Source organism: Larus michahellis, chromosome 1 (assembly GCF_964199755.1).
Source record: "Larus michahellis chromosome 1, bLarMic1.1, whole genome shotgun sequence".
NCBI lineage: Eukaryota > Metazoa > Chordata > Aves > Charadriiformes > Laridae > Larus > Larus michahellis.
Genome location: NC_133896.1, coordinates 194,288,617 through 194,312,096, shown reverse-complemented (window position 1 = coordinate 194,312,096; position 23,480 = coordinate 194,288,617). Strand labels below are relative to the sequence as shown.

Here is a 23,480-nt window from a genome sequence, read left to right as displayed (position 1 = left end):
GCTGGAAAACGACAGCCATGGTATCAGCTTCTCCTTATGCCCCTCTCCTGGGCTGCTGGTCTCTCAGCTCCCCTTCTGCGACTGCTGTGAGCTGGTTTTGGTCACTTATTAGTTTGGGGGCCTGGAAAAGCCCCCAGACAGGGGGCAGGCAGCAGGCTCAGTCAATGAGCTTGTGCCTCCAAGGGCCAGAGAGAGGGGATGCTGCCAGCGTCTGGGCCACGTGAGTCCTCTCTCCCCGGTCCCCAGACGTTTTAAGAGAGTCCTTTTCGTTTGGTGAAGGTATGAAATCAAAAGCTAATTATCTGCCCAGGGAATGAGGGAATTTGGCTGCTAAACAAAGAAGAGCCGTCTGCTGTCGGACGCAGTCCAAGATATCTCAAAGGGCCAACAAAAGTGACGCTTTATTCCCACACGAGTGCCCATGGATGTGGGCTTTAACTCCTCAGTGGCTCCTGGCACTCTCGGCAGGCCGGGTCACTTCGGTCCAGCTCAGACCAGCCCTCGCCGTCTCTCTGGAGCACTCAAACCTAACTTCCAGTCTGCTTCTCATTAAACAACCTGGGACAATTACTCCTAAAACAAAGTGAAAAGGAGAGCTCAAGAGGCAAGGATCATCCTACCCGGTGAGTCACCAACATGGGCTGCAAACGGGTCTTTTTCGTGCCGCTGTCACACAGTGTGAGGTGAAACTGCTGCTTAAAATAGATTGGGAGGTAAGAAAAAGGAGATAAATGTGTGCTTTAAAGAAAAGTAGGCAGGCCAAGAGGGTGCCTGCAGATTGAAAGGCACCTGTTTGTGGTAACAGTCTCAGAAAGCCAGGTGGAATATTCGGAAAGATCTTCATTTAATGACTTGAGAACAAACAGTTCTGTTATCATCTCTAATTTATTTCTTTGGAGTTTTTGCTTCATAATTTTCTGGGAAATGTAAATTCATTCTCCATTTTCACCTGGTGCCATCTCTCACATACCTGCATTTTAAAGGGAAACTGTCAGGGCCATGTTTACCTCCCTGATACAGATCTTGATAAACTGGTCACACAGTGAGATTTTTATTAAAAAAAAACAACAACAACAAAACACAAACAAACAAAAAGCAAAAACAAACCAAAAAAACCCCAAACAACAACAACGGCAAGAACAACAAAACACAAGAAGATACCCAGCTGCATTTTACAATTTTCAGAAAATATTAAAGTACTGAAAATGAAATGCATCACAACTGACCAGGCATTTTTCAGAGTGTACTGAAATCATGCCATCAGTGAATTACATTACAAAAATGGGGAAAATAAATAGCCTTCACTGTTAATACAATCATTAACAGCACAGGTATATCAAATTAGATATGGTCTGGGCTTAGCTGTCTTCTTCTTCCTTCTGTATCCTTTTAGTTTATGACCTTCTTAATTTCCTTTTAATATAGCTCCTTCCTGCATTTCCTTTACTGCATGAAAATGTTGAAAACGTGCCACCTTCTGTTCTGTTCAGCTATTGCACAGTTCCGAGAAAACTAACCTCTGGAAACCTCCGTAAAATGAGTGCGCATCTGTGCACAGATACATGTAGACACACGCACATACATATAAACCTAATACACACATATCTCTTAAATCCCTCTGAAATGTCAAAATCACTTTATTCACAGGCTTTTCTTTAGTTACACAATTTGCACTCAAGCTGTTACAATAAACATGCTCCATAAAAGGTTTCCAAGGAAACCAGAAATTAGGCCAACTCCGACCGCTGTTTCTGGAAAGCAAAGAGGGAAGAGGAAAGTGATTCTTCATCCAGTCTCTCTTTAACGAGTGCAATGGAAAAAGATCTGTATCTCCTTATTTTTTCTTCTTATCCTCGGCTCCTCACGTCCACAAGTACACCCAACACCCTTCCCTTCAGAGCTGCTCTGGGAAAATCTCCCTCCTCTCCTTTCACTGATGCAGGGATGCTGAAGAGCTTCTGCCAGGCCACATCCCCGCTTGCACACTGCCAAAAAAAGCAGTAGGATGGGGAGATCAAAGCACAGCTCCAGCCCCAAAGTTTTGCTTTTGTGTTTCATGACTCTTAACCTGGTGATTCCTTTTCCCACAAAAAAACCACAAGGGACATTTCTTACACCACTACCCCTCCACAAATTTATCCCAGTATATTAGTCTTCTGCTATCCCAAATAAAGCACAATATGGGTATGAGCAGATTCCTCTGCATATATTTTCCTACCCATATTTCCTCTTGCCATTGAAGGAGTCACTATAACTACAGATAAACTCGAACTTTGGCAAGTTCTGTTTGGCTCTCCAAACTCCGAGGTACGGGAAATGCTTTATTTTCTTTTCTCTGAACACTAACAAGTAGCATTCTTCTTTCTAAGAAGCTAGGGAGGTGTTCAGAGCTCTTAGCTTCTTTTCACTAAGGACTTTGCAGGGGAAGACTATGCAGGCAGGAGATATTTCTGTGTTAGCTAGTAGGGAAGAAGAGTAGTACATAAGTGAGGGCAGGGGATGTACATAGCCACTGAATGTTTGTGGGTTGCCTTTGCAGGCAGATAAGGACGTGGTCAGGTTACATCTCTCAGGGCTGCAGAAAAGGAATGTCTTATTCTTTATCTGCATTGCCTGAGGAGTGTTTTCCCAAGTTCATAGCTGCATTCTTCTGTACCTTATACACATTATCTTGCTTTTATATGGTCTTGGACGGCTCAGTGTAGAGGATCCTGCCTATCTGACTCCTTAGAGAGGGCACTTTCAGATATCTGAGTTGCCGATAGGGTGATTTATTCCTTAAGAGCACTGTAAATACAATTAAGCCAGCCTTTATTTCGACTATAACCTCCGTGGTAGAAGGGCTATCTGCAGCCTGTAAAGAGGAACAAGTAACTAGAGTAAAATAATTATCCTTAGAAGTTGTATTTTTTTCTCTGTTTTTTTTAACCTCAGAGATACGGGTTACGACAGAGAAGAAAAAGACACTTTCTGCCTATTCCTGTGTGCCAGAAAGGTGTTAGCATTCCTGAACAGCTGGCCTTGTATCACAATACCTCAAGGAGCTTTAATTCCTGTTAGAAGTGAAGCTAGCCCTCTGCCTACCATGACATATGGGGAACTTAAAGATGATTTAAAGTAATCTTCCCCCTCCCTTCTAGTCGTAAGTGGAATTTAGCTGGAACAGAGAATAGGATTCCCATGTTTTCAAGATATCTCTTTTCCCAGATAAGCTCGACTCACAGGGAGTGGGAAGAGAAAAGTGTGTTGCAGTAAATCAGAAAGTCCCTAAGGCATGGAGTGGGGTCAGGCTTCTGACCACAATAATCACTTCAGAAAGGATGCAATGAGATAAGCCTTGCTCTTGGCAACAAACTGTGGTGGTCAGCACAAAACACTTCATCTTGCCTTCCAGGGTTAATGCCATGAGGCTGGCGTAGCTGGGTAGAGCAAGGTGCTCGTGACAAGCTCTCAACGGTTCTGCCAACTGAGAATGCACTGACTTTATAAAAACTTACCCTTAAATTATGGCTTGAACACCACTGCTTTTGCTAGGCAGTATGTCAAAAATCTGGATAGAAAAATGGACTTGTATCTAGACCAGTTGTTTTTGGAGACAGCGATGTCAAGAGGTGAGCGTCTCTCAGTATCCCAAAGCAAATCCCACCAGAGGTGCCTCAGAAGATAACACGTGTTTGATTCTGAACTGCCAGTGGGTCACCTGGGACATGTTTGTCATGCCAGGCTGCGGCCGATGGTCTGCTCTAGGTGCCAGGGCCTGCGGGGGATGGCTCGGTGCTCCACGGCAGCGCACACAGCCGTCTGCTGGAGCAGAAGGCCCACCTGCAGCATGCCCTTGAAGGCCTGGAGAGGCAACTGCAGGAGATCATCGACCACCTGACGAGTCCTCCAGTGTCACTGCCCATCCAAAGCACCGCTGATGAACCAGGCATGAAATCCCTGCTTCAGCAAAGCGCTGGAGAAAGGAAAGAGCCTGCCAGAGCATTGCTGGAACAGAAGGAGAATGAAGCCTCGCAGGAAGTGGCTGAGGATCTTCAGAGCCAAATGGATGCAGACAAAGAGGGCTCATATTATGTGAGCACCCTCAGACAAAGGTATGAGGAGTTAAAGGTGCAGCTTATGGAGATGGCAGATGAAAACATCAGACCGGTGGAAGAAAATTCTCACCTCCGTGAGCAGATGCAGTGGGCAGAAAAGGTTGAAGCTGAAAATGTTAACCTGAAGGGACAACTTAGGAAAGTGGCAGAGAAGGAAAATTCTGCCAGACAAGACATCAGCTGTCTTCAAACCAAACCGGAAGATGCTGAGTGCGAACTGAAAGCCCTGAGAGAAATGGCAGAAAGGTGGCAACAGCTGGAGAAGGAAGGCGAGGAGACAAAGGCAGAGCTGCAGAGGAAAGAAAAGCAAGACAAGTTTTTGCAGCGTGCTCAGACAGACGGAAAAAGGGAACATCAAGAAGCCATGCAGCTGTTTCAAAACCAGGTGAGCGAGCTGGAGAATCAGTTTCAGAGTCCTTCAAAGTCAGCTTGGGCAGAGGACAGCCTTGGGTCCTGCCTTCTTTCAGAGGAGGACTCCGCAGGTGAGGCAGAGAAACTGTCCATCATCCTGAAGGATCTGGGACCACAAACAGGAAAGCTTTGAACATTCATAGCTCGATATAGCTACGATCCTTTTGATGGTGCCAGTCAGCAGCATAGAGCTTCCTCTAACTGCTGGACAATATGTTTATGTCTTTGGACAGGTGGACGAATACGGTTGGTATGTGGAAGAGCTGCTGGATGGCAGAAGTGTATTCATGCCCTTGAATTGTGTTGAAGAAGCTTCAGGTGATGACCTGGAAAACAAAAACTGGAATGATCTTCATTGTTATCATTGCTGTCTCTCGCCTATTTTGGAGGAAGATGAAGAGGATCTAGATGTGGGTGTTGGGGGATAAAAACCACAGAAACAATAGATAGTAATAAACGTAGCTTATATAACCTTCCAGAATATCTGCAGAAGTTAATTTATACTTAAAAGGGGTTTGGTTTAGACTTTTAGATTTGTTAGAATGGGGGGATCTCTGGAGTGCAGCAGGGGCCTCCAGCGGGCCCCAGTAAATCCTGGATAAGGGCCTGGGGCACTCTGGGGAATAATTAGTGCCCTGCAAAGGCCCCTGCAAAGCCCAGCAATGGCTCCTCGGGCTTTCTGGAGCGCAACTCTGCCATGTCAGAGCACCACTGCTGTTGGCAGCTATGGGGACTCTCCTGTCGGGGCCGGTTGCTGTGTATGTTCTCACCTTGGGGAACAGAGAGAAGTGAAACAGCTTAGTGGTACTGCCAAAGGTACCGTCTGCACTCGTATATACCTTTTCTAACTGTAGGATAGTGGGAAAAAACATGGTTTTTTTCCACAAACTGAGTTGTTCCAAAGCTTCCTTCAAGCTACAGCAGCAGTAGTATATAGATGTGAGAGGTTCAGTAGATTCTATCTGCAAGATTCTGTGTCTTAGAGTATAGTAACATCCCTCATGTGACCCAGGTCAGAGGTGTTTGTGCTGCCACAGTGAGTTAACCCTTTTTGGTATCTCAGCGGAGAATGCATGCAGCAAACCGATGGCAGATATTTATAGAACAAAGTACAAGTACATGCTGTTAATATTCTCCACAGAAACTGAAGCTGGGCTTGCTGCTTAAATGTACACCTGCAGTGTACCTACTGAAGCCAACAAGCTTTACTAAAGTCACCAAAGAAAGGGGAGGTGTTTGGAAATTTAACATTCCAGTACATCACATTGCAATTCTTAAGGAACTCTCATGACTGTTTATTTATGTATTTGTCACTGCTCAGGTAGAAATGTTAAAGCCTGTGAAATGGGAGCCAGCCCCAAATTTTCTTAAGAAACTGCTGCTGGTGGCAACAAGAAATGAGGGAAAACCTGTAAGACAGAGCACAACAGCCCAATAATGAGATGTTTGGTAGGGGCCAGCCTTGGCACCCCCATGCTGTATATAACCTTGAGGAGGAACCTGCCTCACCATTTGGATGGCAGAGGCCAGTGGGCTCCAGGTGCAGGACTATTCAGTATCCAAGCCCAGGACAGCATGAGCAGGGAGGGAATTAGGTCTCAAACCTGGAATTCCATCTGAAGCTTAGAGTGACATGGGCACTGGCTCTTTCAAACCGGGTATTTATTTCTTCTACCCCATCAAGCCAGTGACAGCCACATAGAAGAAGGAAAACTAAGAGAGATACCCAGACGTGGGTGGCACCAGCTGCCAAAGCTCTCTGCTCCACCACCCCAACGAGGTACAGCCCCAGCCTTGGCTTTCACAGCAGGTTTGCAGGCTGGGCTTCTGTCAGAGATGGCAGCAAGGTCACTGCTGAGACTACAGGCTGAACCAAAACAGTGCGGAGATGTTTTTTAACCGCATCCCAATAAAACTGAAAATTCACATTCGTCATTCAGGAGTCAAGTCAAAATCGAGCATGAATGGCCTGAAAATGAGACCCACATCATAAAAATACATAGCAGGACATGCGCTCACATATTAGCAAGGGCAGATTCATGCTTATTCCAAGACGTGTTGACTAAATAAATGAAAACATCCTTTGTGGTCACATTTCTTCTGTAGGTTCAATATGTAAACTATATAATCTGGGCAGAGTGTGTCTGACCCACATACCATCAGTAGGGCACTGGGGACTTCCAGCCAGTCCCCTTCTGAAGGCATCAATATTCCCCTCTGCACCTAAGCCACTGAGAGGGCAGCTGAGTCGTCTTCTTTTGCATTATTTTGCTGGAGGCAAAATTGGATTAGCAAGAGGGAAGATTGCTGCTACGACCACTGTGTCCAGACTGGGTATGGCACCTATCCCTGACAGTACAAAAAGGCACAATGTTTATCCAAATAACTGCCTAAAAAGCTGATGGCTGCAAAGGGTCCGAGCTCCATGGCTAAATTTCTGCAGAAAGCAGAGATCAGCAGACATTACCTGAATAACTGACCCACTGAGCTGCTACAAAAGTCATACAGATTTTACTCCTCTATAACAGGAGAGCAGACGCTCTGCCTGCTGCCTGGGGAGGTACTGCAGCTCCTGACACTGAAACGTGGTGTAACTAAGCAGCTTCTCCTTTACAATAAAAAATAAAACTCTCCTGACACTCATATCCTGTCTCCTTTTCCCCTTTCTCTTTGAATTTCATCCTTGAGCATTCAAGTCAAGGGATCAAAAAAAGTAGGACAGCTTCTGATCTGCCAGTGGACCTGACCTAAACTTGGCTCGAGTGCAACGGAGGTCACAGCAGAGCCTTGTCCCAGGCTTGGGAAAGGAGAAGCTTTCTTGTGTCTCATGTTTCTCTGAGTTACGGGGTGAAGCGAATGCCTTAGATTTAATTTGCAGATCGGAACAAGGAAAGAAAGCTGCCAGTGGCAGATAGGCACGTGGCTGGCTGTGGTTCTACATGGTAAGTGATTTTTTTTCTCCTTTTGTTTGTGAAGTATTTTTTAGTACAATTGTTCTATCATCTGAAACATTGATTTAACAAGTCAGGAAATACAGAGAATGAGGGTCACTGATGGTTATAAATTACTTCTCTAAATTTTGCCTGCGTAGAAGGCTGGTTTTCCTTGATTTCATTGTATGCTCCCAAAACCACAGAACTTTTGCTATTCTTCTTCTCAGCTAGTTAAAATTTTAGCTTTTGCCACTGATACGTTCAAGATGCTGTTTGCTTTTTTAACTTATTCTTATCTTTTGCTCCCATGAAAAGGAGAAGAAAAAAATCCCCTAAAAAGACAATTATATTCATTACATTCCAGAAGAATGGAGAAGTTGGGAAAGACAAAAATATTTGAAATATGTCAAATTTTGTAGGTAACGTGTATTTGTTACAGTTGGTAACAAAGAAAAATTGGGTAGTTTTGGGGTTTTATAATGAAATTGAAAGGAAAAAAACCAACAAACGAAGCACCAAGGATGGATTTGAGACTAAGACTCCAGACAGAGTGTCAGGGTGTTCGGGTGCAATGGCAGTACCAAAAAAGCCTTGTGTTATCCAGGCCAGTGTTTTCTTCCTCATTTCCAGCAGTTCTTTGCTTTCTCCTGAAGTGAGAGAGCCACCTGCATGCTCAGACATCTCCTCTCCTGGCCATGACCCATCCAATGGCTTTTTCTCATAGCAAGGCTCTGATTGATTGGTATATTTATTAAATTTGACCTACATTTCTTAAAGATGTCAAAAGCTCTGATATCCTAAAAAAGGTATCTGGCAAAAAACCCAGGATGCATTATTACAGTAGGGGGTAATATTATGTCAGTAGTATAATGCAATTATTGCTTGATTAAAAAAAAAAAAGTGCTGTTTTTTACATTTTTAAAAAAGCCTAATTTTTTTTTTGACGCTATGTTAAGAAAATCACAGAATTGAGCCTACCCATTGGGAAAATGATGGAGGAACCCATGAGGAAAAATTAAAGCTCATTGCTTAATCCCCCCAAAACCCAGACTCCTCAGTGAGAGCAGAAAAGCTCACGCATATATAGGTTTTCCTCTTTTAAATAGAATTATTTTATTTTATTTTCAGCAGATACACTTAGGAGCACTAAATGCAGAACATTTGAAGAAAATATAGATGAAAAAGACAATTTTTCACGGCAAAAGCAACTAGAGCCTAGATTAACTTTTTAATTCATAACCTAGATTACGGTAAAAAAAAAAGTATAGTTTCAATTTACATTTTCAATTTGTATTCATGCTAAAGAGATGTTATGCTGCTGTTAAAAGGAACTTTTGAAATTAGGCCCACACTTCATGGTCTGCTGTTAAAAAAGGATTTTAAAATCTAATTTTCTGAAATGTCAGAAGTAAAATATTGCCTTTTGTGTTTGTCACAGTTCCCTGTAACCCAGAAAAGAGGATATCACCGTGGCGCTTATTTGTAAAATATGCTTTGTGAAGCGGTCCTTTGTACCCTTCTGCCAGGCAGAGTTGAAAAAGTGCAAGAGGAAAGTGAAAGGAGGGTTTGGTCTTGTTAGTATTTAGGCAGATTAAGGGGAAAAAGGCTTTTGGATGCGCTTCAAGACAAAAACCAAACACTGCTGCTGGCGCTCAAAACACTGCGAAAACCTACAAAGTTCAAATGAAGTTACTGAAAGGGGAGATAGTTTATATTCAAAATAAAGCAAATTTGTCTCCCTGAGTTCTGTCTTACACATACATCAATCCCAGACTGTCCTTTCCACATGCTGTACTGGACTGGGGGTCAGCTGAAGGATCAATATTGTACCTGGTGAAAAGTGGCTGATGAGTAAATAGGAAAGGACTTTGCCTTCAGAAAAAAAACAGATGCACACATTATTTTAGGGTGAGTTTTCTGTGTTCTGTCTTTCATGCATGTGCTGGAGACCTTCAACCAAGATAATTTATGTTATTTTATTTCATTTTATTTTATTCATTTCATTTAATTTCATTATATTATGTTATGTTTTAATGTGGCTTTGGACTGGAATATTTTACTTTGTATTAGAAATCCCAATCCCAGCCAGTCTGAAGAATCTGTGGTACTAGACAACCAGTGTAACAATCATTTCATACAAACATAGAGACAGACAAATAAAGCATAAGGAATTTGAAGTCTATAAATGGTTATATATACACTTGCACTTCTATGTATGTAAGAGACAATGAGAAAAATCCCTATTTAATTACAGTTATTGGTTTGTATTTTGGACTAAAACTGCCTTTATTAAGAGACAGAACACCTCCTTAAATTCAAGCATAAAATGGTTATGCAACATATTGCTATGGATAGCCGTTATGTACACTCACAGAATCATAGAATCATCTATGTTAGAATGAAACTTTAAGATCATCTAATCCAACCATTAACCGAAGACGGCCAAAACCACCACTAGACTATGTCCCTAAGCACCACATCTACCCATCTTCATATATGTATTCATACTTCACAAGGAAGCAAAAGCGTGCAAATCCAATTAAAAAGAAGTGAAAGCAAAAAAAAAAGGCTTTTGCAAGGTCCCCTTTAAAAAAACGTCTGTGAAAATATCTTACTGTGAGTTCATACATGGCTATTTGTATAGCTGTGCAAATAGACCTCAGTCCCCTGACAAACAAGCCAGAACGGACAATGGAAAGCCCCTCTCCTGCCCTCTGATAAAAACTGGCACAACAGGGGATTTTGGTGTGACCCCACAGTGCAGAGTTGCCTTTCCTGTGACTTCAGGAGTAGGAAATCCATGCTGGTTGTGTTGCAGTCTTCTGCAAGTTGTTGACTTTTCAGCTGGGAGAACTCCATATGTGTTCCTCAAGGAAAGGGCATTGACCTTGCGGATGTTGGTTATTTTTTCTCCTTATTTTTTATTTGTCTGAAGCAAAAATAAAGGAGCCACTCATACTCCTTTCTTGTTCTGTTTTAGTGACTGAGATTGCTCAGTGATTGCGTCAGCCCCGACCTTGGATGGCAGCCATGTAAGACCTAGCAGTAGAACTGCCTCTGAAAATGGCAGGAGCCTTCGCATGCTCCACAGCTAGTGCTGCTCTTAATTAACTTCCCCCGTTATCTTCTCTTTGTTCATGCAAGAGTGAGAAGTCCTTATTTTACCCACTGGAAGTTCAACAAGAGTCTTCTGCTCCCCGGGGAGAGCATGAGCCCTGTTCCCAAAATAACGTCTTCCATTAAACCTTTGTCTTTGTCCTGAGCACAGATCAGCTTCGTGGTGGAAATCTCTTGCTCACCAGCTAGCCTGGGTTTGGGAGGCCAGAGGCCCTGAGGAAGACGATGTGCTTTTGGCATGGAAATAAATCAGTTTTGTCAGTACATAACTGCAGAGGGAATGAGAGGGTGGAGAGGGGACGCGGAGTGAAAATCATTTTGGTCTTAACAGTTCCCATTTCTGATCTCCTGTAAACATCACCCAAAGAGAATGGATTTGGGTGCTAAGGACCCACAAGTACCTTTCCTCACCTCATCCCTCTTGACTGACAGCTGAAGTGAGAGTGGAAGCCAGAAGAGGAAGAGTGAAGGCAACTGCCTGTCTCTTGGAAAAAACCTATACCTGGAACAGACAAAACTTTGCTTTTGCTGATACGAGTATGAAGCCAGAAACATTCTTGTTGCTGCTGCTGGTACTTTCTGTGACCACCAACAGACAGAAAGTACTTGCCATCCATCTGTTTTTGTCTCAGAGGGAGCTACCACATTTGTGAGACGCTCAGTGTAAAATAGCAAACAAGTTTGTTGACACCTTAGACCTTCTTCACTTCCCTTACCTCCTTGTCTTGAGGCAGCTCCTACTGGAGCTGCTTATGTCTGAAGAGCGAGGCAAGGGATGTCTCTTAGGCAAGGGGAGGTGGACATCCCTTCACCCTCACACTGCAACATGACTGTGGGCAGTGAGCCCTTGCTGTGAGTGTGAATTCACCTCGCAAATAATGGAGTGTTGATTTAAGACATCCGTTGCTAAGAATTAAAGACACGGACTTAAATGTGGTGTATTAAAGGGCAGTTTATCCCCAGAGCTTGTGGGCAGCCATGTGATCATTTATGGGATTTGACTTGCCTGTAGATCAGATGGGCATTTTTCCATTCTCATGAGTCAACAAAATCATGTTTGGGAGACAACGATCCAGTAAAGGCTTGCAAAAATGAGACCTGATGAGAGTTTCAATTTGTTCTTTCATTTGCCTCTGATCAAAACTGGTTCCTGCACAAAAGGTTATTCATCAGATTTTTTTTTTTACCTTGTTTTTGAGTATCCTGCCTTTTAAGCCATAATGTGTCTTTCCTGCAGTCTGGAATGCTTTCAGCTGATGGATCTTCGTATGTGCTTATGCTAAATTGAGGCTAATTACCCTGTGAAAAAGCTCTCAGTCTTGACCATAAAGGAAAACTGGGCTGAGTAGCTCAGACAGAGACATCCATTTTGTTTCCACTTAAGTTAAAGCAGATGAACGCCTTCAAGAACTACAGACTGGCACTGAGTTGTACAGGCAGATTTCCAGCGCTGTTCCTTTGGTGCTATCTAAACCAGAAGGAGCTTTCTCTCACCTTTGCTGGACCACGGAGATGCCTGGAGCTAAGTAACACCATAGCGAAGGGACCTGTCACTTGCATTTGTCCCCATTTAAAAGTGCTTTACAGCCACTCTTTTAGCCATGGTGCCTTGTTTGATTTTGGGATTGCCTATGCAGTGTTGTGAAAACTTCTCTCTGCGCATGACTTTTAGTTGCCAGAAACTAAAATATATTGAAGTTGGAAAGAGAATGAATGAATAATCAAATGTAAAATTGTGGCTTAGTCCAGAGTGTCTCTCCCCAGGCTATTAATTTGTGCATCACCAGCATGTCCTTCATTATTGGTTGGACGGTTTTGCAAGTTATTAATAAATAACCAGGATAGGTAATGTTCTTTGCTGCAGTGTGCCATCAGCCCATTCCTTAAAACCTGGACCTCAAGGGTAGATTGACGGTGGCTGTTTGTTATTTCTGTTTTGCAGATGTTGTAGAGTTTTCCAATGGAAAGGCTGGTCTTTTTGGTGAGCTTTTGTTCGCTGTTGTCCAATACACAGCAAGCGCCATCGTAAGTACATTTCATTATTAATTCTTCACTCCAAACAGATCCCTTGAAAGAGAAAGTAGGAAATGATGATTGTCTTGATAGAGAATCAACAAAGCATGTTTCCTGGACCACTGAAAAAAATTGTGCAAGCTATAAATAGGTAGAAAGTAAAAAGCTTAAAACTCCCCTTTATAAGGCAATTTTAAGGGGAGAGATCTCCATTCAGTAACAAATAATTTAAAATGTCCTACTAAAACATGCTTTTCATGCTGTTATTGATGCTTGTTCATCTTTAGTTCATGGCATTTACCAGATTGGAAAATCTTGGGAAAGATCTCTCCTTTCTGTAATTGGTTTATACATTGAAGAAAGCAAAGGTTTCACATTTAGGAGAGCTTCAGGTTTTTTCTGTACTTATCCTCTATTTTAGTGGAGATTTATGTATGTTGATACTGGTTCTTCTAGTTGGACAAATTCCTGCATTTGGGAAATAGGTGTAACTCTTTGAGAAAACCTATGGATCAAGTTAACGGACCTTCAAATCGACCTTTATCTGTAGGGCAGGTATAGGAGAAGAGACTCTTGCTTGTTCCCACCATGATCAAGTGCATTCATGTACTTAACACAGCCGGACTTGCACAGTCAGGCCAAGCTCTCCTCCCCTTCCGTGTCAGCCCACCTTTGAGGTTATCTCCAGCCCCAAATACTTCTTTCTCTTCTGGTTTTAGCCAGATGCAGACTTCTGCCTACAGTCTGGTGTTGACCTCCAGTGTCCACGTCAGCAGAAAAACTACAGCCCCACAGAAACTTGGTATTGGGGTATCTATGGTGCATCTTGAGGGACACTTCATCTTCAGTAAAGCACAGGCTTTGTGTGCTTTGTGTGATAAAATCTTAGTGGAAATGGGGACTGAGATAGTTTTTTTCTGAGGTAATTGGATGTGGGAAACACAAGATGATGAATGTATTAGGTATATGATACTGAACATTATGTCAGGAAAATATTGTGACACTTCGAGACAAGGCTTGTGTCTGCCTGCCTGAGATTATGGGTAGTGCAGGCTACTGACCATGTCTGCCCGAGGTATTGCATAGGTAAACTTCTAAACAACTAACTATACTGCTGTAAAGAAAAGACCCTAAATTTCTGTGGACTATGGCAGAGGGCAAGCGTTGTGATCTCTTTTCCCTATGCAAGGACAGGACTTGTATACAAGTTCACTCACCTTTTGCTAAAGCCAACAGACTCTGAGTGGATGATGCAGTGACACTTTTAGAATAAAACCGCTTCAATGCCTTTGAGAAAATGCAATGATCACAGCTGAAAATGAAAAATTTCTTCTCAAATTTCAAGCATTGGAATGTATATAGATGCCAAACCTGCCTGATTAATGAATTAGAAAAGACAATTAGGCAAATGAAAACAAGAAAGATCAGGATCAAGCATTGTATGAGGGTAGATGTAACTGAAAGACAAGTTTCATCATTCATTGTAAACTTGAAACATTACAAAGTATTGTCACAAATATATAGGTAAAAATGATAAAACTTTTTATGTTTATTGAAGGCTGTTCTGTTTTTCTTTCCCAAGATCCCTATGTTAGTGTGAAGACTCAGACCACCTATGATGCATTTCACTAATCATATGGAAGGAGAGAGATACTTTTTATTCTGTTTTCACAGTGCACCGTTTTTTAATCAGAAAAAAAAAGAGAAGTGAATTTGAGTTTCATTTGAAAAAAAAACATATCAGCTTTATTCCTTTATTTCTAAACCTCACCTTTCATTTTATAAATTTAAGAAAGCAGAAACATTAAAAAAAAAGTGAAGAGAGTTCAGCCAAGCCATTCTGTTAATGGTAAAACCTTTCTTCAGAATAATCATTTTCCAAAAGCAGCTTTTTTGACCTCCGAACTGTTGTTTCTGTATGTGCCATTATATCATAAGGAGGACATGGACCTGTTGGAGCAAGTCCAGAGGAGGGCCGTGAAGATGATCAGAGGGCTGGAGCACCTATGCTATGAGGACAGGCTGAGTTGGGGTTGTTCAGCCTGGAGAAGAGAAGTCTCTGGGGGAACCTTACAGTGTCCTTCCAGTACCTAAAGGGGGCCTACAAGAAAGACGGGGAGGGATTCTTTATCAGGGAGTGGAGCAATAGGATGAGGGGTAATGGTTTAAAACTGGAAGAGGGTAGATTTAGATTAGATATTAGGAAGAAATTCTTTACTGTGAGGGTGGTGAGACACTGCAACAGGTTGCCTAGAGAAGTTGTGGATGCCCCATCCCTGGAGATGTTCAAGGCCAGGCTGGATGGGGCTTTGAGCAGCCTGGTCTAGTGGGAGGTGTCCCTGCCCATGGCAGGGGGTTGGAACTAGATGATCTTTAAGGTCCCTTCCAACTCTAACCATTCTATGATTCTATGATTAAGACATAGCTCCTCACATAGTGCTCTGATTTTTGTGTGTAAAAGATACTTGAAAAAAAGAGGGCAAGAATGATGGTGTACATTTTAAAGGTCACAAAATGAATTACCAAGAAGCAGAAAATAATCAGAGCAGAGTTAAGAATAAAGGAAAGTAATAAAAAGAAAAAGCTAAATCTCAACCAATTTAGCCTCCAACTCAGCCCTTTCCAGGGCTGTGGTCTCACTTGAAACCCCATACATATGGTTATATAGGAAATTGATTACTCCTAACATATTGAAACATAAACCGGTGTAATGTGGGTGCTAGTACATGAAGATACATGACTTTGTAGTATCAAATATGTATTTATTAATATCTATTCATTGTCTCAATGCATGGCCTGGTTTTGTTTCCAGAAAGTTGAGTTTATAGAACTTTCTCTGAGTTAAACCAGGCTATAAATGGCATTGGCAGTTCCTGGGACCTATTGCAGGTTTTTTCTCTTCTATCTATAGGGACTGATCTTTTGTAGGACCTAAATGTGATGGTCCAGAATTTGTTCATCAGTCAGAGAGAAACTGTTCTCTTTTAACCTCTACTTTGACTAACAGGGGGGGGTGAACTAGATGATCTCCACAAGTCCCAAACTCAACTATTCTGTGAGAGTCTGAGGTTTTTTTCTTTAAAATTTGTATTGGTTGGACATTCTCGTGTTATATGAAAATCAACATACATTCTGGACAATCTGTTTCTATGTTGGTTTAGATTTCTTATTACTGCCCCAAATGTGGTGCATTTGGGCACACATGAGACAATAACAGTTCAGGTCCACGGAGCACAGCGCCCTGTGCAAGTTACTGCGTACTTCAAAGATGAGACAAAAAATCAGCTCCTGTCAGAGAGGATCATCTTTAATCTTAATGAAAATAACAACTACCAAGAGATGAAGAGAGTAATGGTGAGTCTACCATTATAGCGATGTTAATGTTTTCATCTAGTGATAAAAAACACAAAATCTGTACTACGAATATGTTGGAACAGAGACAACTCTGATCCCTAGAGACAGATGACAAAACACCAATTCCAATGACAGCAGCACCTTATTCACCCAACCAGCTAATAAAACATCGCTTAATATAATTTCAGTGGTGATTGAGTGCTCTTTTGTGCCCAACAAGCAAGCTCAAAGTTTTGTCACGTGCTGATGAAAGATCTTTTCATCGCTGTAGATCAGCGATGAAATTAAATTTAAAAACATTTAATTGTTTTGTCACTGTTGTTCTGCATCACTTAAACTAAGACTGCATTCATGCCTTTGGCATACTGGCCATTTGTACAAAATAGGAGAAACCTTTAAAAATGTGCGGTCTCTCAAACCAAAGCCTGTGATGTTTCTACAAACCTGTAAGTTGATTAATTCTTCTTTACATCCTGATTTGCATCATTTGCTTCTGACATGACTCTGTGAAGTCTGGCAGCATTTAGTCCAGGAGTACTAGTTTGAGCTATTTGGTTGCAAAACAGCACACAACAAGACTCATTTTAGCTCTGATTGATTACTCCCAAAGCAAAAAACTGAGCTTTCAAATCAGGTTCCTCTTGAGCATGATGTTTAGAAACATCATATTAGCCTGCATGAGATAAAGCTCTAATCTCATAGCCAAGATTTTAGCAAGTGAAGGATTATAGGATGCTGCTACAGCTTCCAAATGACATGGTAAGTGGAGTTTAATGTGCATGTAGACTAAAGAAAAGTCACTGGGCTTGAGTTATTGCCATTGGACAGAAGAATGTGTATTTCTATGGCAGAAGATGGGGGATTAGATAGTATTTCTACTTAAAGAGAAATGTTCACCCAGTAAGAAAGATGTAACACCTAATAAGAAAGATATAATTGAGTATCTTCTGTTCAATAGTGCTAATAAAATTATTTAAGCACTTAGCTCTTTTTGGTCCTCAGCTGCGTGTCTCCGAAGGTACCAGGTTCATATCTGACTCTGTGGGCTTTTTCCTTTTGTTCTCTTCAGGTCAAGCCGGGGCCTCTGCAACGGGATCTGTTCAAGAAGAGTAATCGGCCGCATGTTCTGCTAGTCACCGAAAGCAGGGACCTTCATAAGGAGACCGTTCAAAGCACTCGCATCCTCCTGTCTTCCAAGAAAGGCTACATTTTCATTCAGACAGATAAGCCTATATACACACCAAATTCCAAAGGTTAAAATACAAATGCAGCATTTCAGATGTGGAATACAGATGTTACAAGGGCATGATTAGAAAAAGTAATAATGATTTGATCCTTCCTAATGTTAATCCTTCTCGTTTAACCCCACCTACCTCTGTGCTGACCAACCAGTCCAGATTTTAAACTCACCTTCTGCAGCCAGGGTCTGCACTGCACATTGCAGCAAATCATGGGGAAATGCCACTGGAGTCAAAAAGTCATTCTTTCTTCCAGCAGGAGCCAGACAAAATCGGTTCCTTTTTGTTCAAAAATCTTACAAAGGACTTTCCTTTGGAAAACAAAACTGTGAGAAACCTGCAAAAAACCTAAAACCTCCTATTGCTTATGCATGTAACACCAGCAATAAGTATCCTTTTCACTTTAAGACTACAAATGTTTTGTTACTTAACAATTTAATTAAGTAACTAGAGAGGGAAGTCAAAAAAGGTCTTCAGTTTGGTTGCAGGCCTTTACTACAGAAGGAATACAAAAGTGAGTGAAGCTCCCTGAGGATTTTTCAGAATTTATTTCTTTAAAAAAAAAATGTGGTTGGTCAAGTAACATGCAAAACCTACGGAAGAATGCAATTCTTTTTTGTAATTTCTCAGGCTTCTTTTCATTAAAAGAAAGTGGTTTATCCTAAATTCAGTAACTCAGTCTAGAGCTTGTAATAATTACTGTCTAGAAAGGCATGAAATATATGTGTGAACACATTTATTCTCCTCTTAAACAGTAAAATACAGGATCTTCATTTTGGACAATGCTATGAGGCCAACAGAGGACACAGTTACAGTTGCTGTGCTAGTAAGTATACAAAAAACACTGTTAATGAGTTCTTCTTCAGCACAGGAACTATGAAAAACTTCCACAAAAGTTCCAGGAGTAAAACTATAGCTATGACTCCTCTCCAGAAATCAGTATTTATACATTGTGAGATATGTCTACTCATTTTTGGCCAAAATCAGGAGGATGGAGGGAAACATAACATGTGAAAGTAGGAAAGCAAGCAGAGCATTTTCTCTTCCTTAGGACTAGTATATGAACTTGAGCTTTCGGACGTAAATGTTTGACACCTGGTATGTAACTTTATGTTTGTTTTCTCTCTCTCAACAGAATTCAAAAGGAATGGTGGTTAAAAGGTCAGACCGGAAAATAAAAACAGCGTTCAGTGAAAACTTTGAAATACCTGACGTTGCCGAGTACGTTACTGCTGTGCTTTGTGCATTAAAACAGTTCATGTGTCAAAATGCCTCTTGCAGCAGAACTATCTTCCAACTAAAAAAAGAGTCCTGCCCCTCCCTTCCCTTCTTCCTGCTCTGCACCCCTGTTTTCCTCTCCGCTTTTTTTCTTGCTCTGTATTGTCTGCTTTATTTCAAACAGCAGAGAGACACAAAGTATACTAAAGCTGTCTTGCTTTGATTACACCTGGGGAGTACCACGGTGCACTGTCGGCACACGAGAGCAGGGAACCATGCATGGTTGCTCTGGAACCAGCCCTGGAACCTCCTGCTGTGCTGGGGTCTACACCCAAGCTGGTTACCCTCCACTCCCTTCTCTAACACTGGACAGAAATTCACCTATCTAGGTTGCAATTCATCTCACCTGTTTTAAATGCCTGTGTCAGGATGAGATGTACCGTGCCTCAGCATTGGAAAGAAGCATTGTGCTCTCCATTAGCTGTAGAGTAGACAGAGGGGACTTACACATATCGAAGGCCTCACAGTGTAACATCTAAAGTGAGGAGGACTAACCCCACCAAGATGCATCCCCGTTACCTGTTGAAGTACTTCAGTACTTAAGATTTTTTAACTGCTGAGTTGCTTGAATTACTTCTCCTCTTCCCTTCCCTTCCCTTCCCTTCCCTTCCCTTCCCTTCCCTTCCCTTCCCTTCCCTTCCCTTCCCTTCCCTTCCCTTCCCTTCCCTTCCCTTCCCTTCCCTTCCCTTCCCTTCCCTTCCCTTCCCTTCCCTTCCCTTCCCTTCCCTTCCCTTCCCTTCCCTTCTCCTAGTCTCTCTCTCTGTCTCTGTCTCTGTCTCTGTCTCTGTCTCTGTCTCTGTCTCTGTCTCTTCTATTCTCTTGTCAAAATTGTCTCTCTCTCACCATGGAGTAGAGGTTGAGCCTACAGTTAGTACCTTTCTACCTTTATGCACCTCATCTTGGAGACATGAGTCCAGAATCTATGTTAATGTGCTGCAATTAGCAACATTCATCCTGGTAAGGCACAATTTAGCAAACTACTTGCATATCTGCTCAACCATATGACTACATTCAGAACGGCACTTCTGTAAGGGCTCAGTTTGTCAAGTGTTTTTTACTTAATATTGTGTGTTCTTGCGTGCTAGATTGATTTTGACATCACAGTGAAGATACGCTGTAGGAAATATATGATGAGTTCTCTATTTCTGTGGGCTTTTCAAAGGCAGTGCATGTTACGTGTGGTTTGCCAATATGGTATCTTGTGGTATCTATATGATATTAGACTCATAAAGTCTTTTTGAGTGTTTCCTATGACATCTGGAAATACATTGTTGGTTCCTCCCAGCAAAGAGAAAGCCATTAATAAATTAGTTTGGGATGAGATCAAAGCAAGGAAAATAGTGGCATTTAGTGATAATTTAAATATATTAGCATTGTAAAACATCTGAGTAATCCTAATTAACAATTTTCTGCTGAATCTGAACTTTAGGCCTGGAACGTGGACAATCAAAGCCTGGTTTCATCAATATGAGATGTCTAATGTTTCTGCTGAATTTGAAGTTAAAAATTATGGTAAGAGAATGTTTAATTCGCATTATAAATATATGAAGTCATCACTATGTGTTAAAAGATATACTGCAGTAATTAAACCTGTCTGTAGTTAGCTACTAAGAACAAGATTCACAGTGTTTCAGTGCCTCATTGCTATCTCTGATGCACAGAAGGAGAACTCTGGTTTTGTGTGCCTTCCACTTATATTTGAAAAAAAACTTTATTTTTATACAGACTTAGTAACTTCAACACCTTTCACAAAACATCCTTTTTTGGAAGTGCTCTCCTACTGAAGAAAAAAATGGGCATGAGATCCATTTTAAAATCATTGCAATTCTGGCTGAAGTTTTCAGTAAAGTCTGGAATGAAAGAAAAAAAGCTACCTATTTTCTCTCAGTAGAATTCACTTTGGAAGTTGATTAGAGTTGTTCCTGTACTCAGAGAATGTTTTTTAAAGAAAAGTAAGGACACTGTGGAAAAAGTAAAAATGTAGAAATTTAACAATTTGGTGTAAGAAATGGCTTGATTTATTTACGCTGAATATTTATGCTTTCTTGTAAAATGTAGTGTGGGTTTGGTTTTTTTCTTAAAGGCAAAAGAAAATGAAAAATCTGTTTAACCAAACTGGTTTTGCGTTATCTAGTGGATGTAACAGAATAGTGGAGACTACTGCATCCTCTACAAACACCTACAGCCAGGACCAAGTTACTGTGGCTGTATCTATGGTAGCAAATAGTTTGGCTTTATAGGAGGAAATTGCAGAGTGACACATGATGCTGAGGACCTCGTGTCCACACTCAACCCGTTTCAGGGTGGGTTTATTTCAGACTGCTTCTAGCCCAGGGTACTTAATGCCCCTTAGCGTTGGGAGCTCATCTTCTGACTTATTTTCATTGGAAATCCATTTTGTGTGCTCAAAGACTGCTCCACTACTGAAGCAAATCAGACTAAGGGAAGATGATCAGGAAATATGCTTCAGAAGTGCACTGGTGATTCAACCTAAAACGCTAATGCAACTGCACCCTCTCAGTGGGTGTTGCCATGTGCCAGAAGTTTAAGGTATGTTTGAAACTGACATGTCATGACTTGTAGTCTTTTTTTTTTCATGCAGAACTTCCATCTTTTGAAGTCAAACTCATCCCAGTTCAGCCATACTACCACATCTGGAATGAAAAATTTGTGTTTGATATTGAGGCAAAGTAGGTGTGCTCAGATGGAGGCTGGTTTAAGAGGCAGATAAGTAGATAATGAACTTTGCAGCTTCTTCTTCTTCTCCTTGTCATTAACAGTTGGTCATTTTCTGGCTTTACTGGAATCTGACTTTAACCTTATATACTCTTCTGTTTCCACTACTAACTTGAGACATCAGTGTAAAGCGGTGCCTGGGTCCAAGTGGTGGTAATCAAAATGGTACACTATTTTCTGAATATTTTAGTTTAATAGTAAAAAGGTGATGGATTAGATCTCTCCTCTGTGTTGCTAGGTAAGGTTCCATGAAAACCAACAACCTGGTTTTCCTTATACTTTTTTGGTTTAAACATTTAGAAACATTCTAAAGCCTCAGATGTTGCTATTCAATGTAATCCAAGTAGAGACGGATTCAAGTTTGGGTATGAAATTTTCTCAAAACTTGGTGAAGTTTGGAAGTAATAAGCTAGTGCTTATTTGAGAGTAATGTTTTTATGTAGAAATGCTTCCAGGTGAATTAATACAGTTGATCAGAGGAGTTTCCATGTCTATGGACATGTGCATTGACGCGCAGTAGGACAACACTAGTCTGAATCAGACATGGCTACAAAGCTCTCAAACTGGCCAAACCATAAGGCAGTGCTCTGTGGAGAATGACTTACACCTGATCCCATATCAAATCAGGATGGCATCAAACATACAGTACTTTATCGCTTAGAAAGTCAGGCAGTGAAAATTTAACCCATCAAAATATTTTGAATACTTTTGAAGAATCAGACTGAACCTGGATTGAATGTTTTGTGCTGTGTGGCTCTGCTATTTTTGATCCCACACTGACAGGTCTAAATCTAAATTTGCTGTATGGTCTAAAAATGGATTATAAGTACATACCAAGCCCTCTTGGCTGTTGAATTTTCAGGGTTCTTAGGAGTGGAAATACTAAACCACTGCCTGCTAGGAGAATGTTCGTCTTTTATTTACCGCTTAGCTGGAATCCAAAATGATTGGAATATCTTGGCCACCTTGTACTTTGGGAAGGTGGAGAAAGAAATCAGATAGTTGTCTGGAGAACTGATGATGTATTCCCTTTTCACTAAAATCATCCCTCATGCAACTAAAACTGATGACTTCCGTAGGACATATTTTTATGAGATTTTTAACTCCAGGATCTACGTGCCAGTCATTTAAGTGAAGTGGTTTGATGTGGCATTGATTCAGATGTTATAAATTTAATTTAAAGTTAGATTTTAAAGTTATTTTAAAGATGACTCAGTGCAAAAAAATTTAAAATCCTGGCACAAAAATGGCATAATTTTGATGAAAGAGTATGTGAAGTTCCTTCATGAAAACCAAAATGCTAGAAATAGGCAAAACCAAACTTGATACTGCACTTGAACAGAAGTTAATGTTTTCTGAAGCCAAAGAACCTCTGTGTGAAAAGTCAGATGTCTGAATTAGTGTCTCTATGGTGACTAAATTAGAACTCGATACCTTTATTTTTTTTCTTTTTTTTGGAGAGCAATCAATTTAATGAAATGAGAGCAGGCAGATGGAGGCAGCTGGCCTTCTCTCATAGTTGGAAGAAATCTTTTCAGTTTCAAAGGAGTGAGGACACTGACCACCTTTTTGCTCAAGTTTTATTTTCTTTGGTTTGGTGTATTCCTAATTTTATATATCTTTAAAGATCAGAAAATAATATTAGCAACTACTATCAAATTGAGTAGGCATCTATAATATGTCTATAATATTGCCAAACACACCAGATAGATAGTTGGTTGATATGGAAGAAATATATTTTCTGAAATAAGATACTCTGCATTATCTAAATAATGCTGGAATAGTTATTCTGTTTATTTCTCCCTGTCTAGACAAAACCTCAGAATTATTTCACTAATTCTGATGTGTCAGCAGAGAGCTGAACACACAGTATCGTCAAGTAATGTCAGACCTTCACCAAGAGCAGCTCCTTAAAAAATAAGTCAGCACCTCGTGGCTTTTTGAGGTTGATTCACCATGTTCCTTAAGACTCTTTAACACAGAACCACAAATAGGATCATTCAAAGTTATTGTAGCTCGTATTGTTAAATGTAGTTAGTGTTAAACAGTGGGCAAATTTTCTGAACAGCAATGATAGCCAAGATAGTGGAAAGTGAACTGGGTATATTTATTAAACAAACAGTAGTTTTGAAGCCTAAGAAGGCTTGTTTTATCCATTCGCTTTTAGTATTTTGATTGTTAATTATTCACAATTATTTTTGAATAATATAAAAATATACAGGCGACAATGTTGGGAGTTATCAGGTGAGGTTAGATTCTAATAACTTACTGATTCTACAGAATAACATACAATTTTAACAGGG

The 23,480-nt window shown here is 40.9% G+C and overlaps 1 protein-coding gene across 5 annotated transcripts in view; it reads left to right on the top strand.

Annotated features, from left to right (window-relative positions):
• The first annotated feature begins 417 nt into the window (after positions 1-417).
• The window catches only part of LOC141734749 (complement C4-A-like), a 63,036-nt gene continuing 39,973 nt past the window's right edge, over positions 418-23,480 (top strand). For 2 of the 5 annotated variants that reach the window (XR_012584593.1, XM_074566896.1), the window contains exons 1-8: positions 418-623; positions 12,501-12,583; positions 15,733-15,925; positions 16,995-17,178; positions 17,919-17,989; positions 18,299-18,384; positions 19,871-19,953; positions 21,044-21,131. Coding sequence is in view for 4 of the 5 variants with exons in the window: in XM_074566896.1 (XP_074422997.1) it covers positions 12,519-12,583; positions 15,733-15,925; positions 16,995-17,178; positions 17,919-17,989; positions 18,299-18,384; positions 19,871-19,953; positions 21,044-21,131 (770 nt within the window). In the remaining variant the exon portion in view is untranslated. Of the gene's footprint in view, positions 624-3,394; positions 4,827-7,204; positions 7,451-12,500; positions 12,584-15,732; positions 15,926-16,994; positions 17,179-17,918; positions 17,990-18,298; positions 18,385-19,870; positions 19,954-21,043; positions 21,132-23,480 lie in introns of those variants that run through there. The other 3 variants (XM_074566903.1, XM_074566905.1, XM_074566899.1) reach the window with 3 other exon arrangements.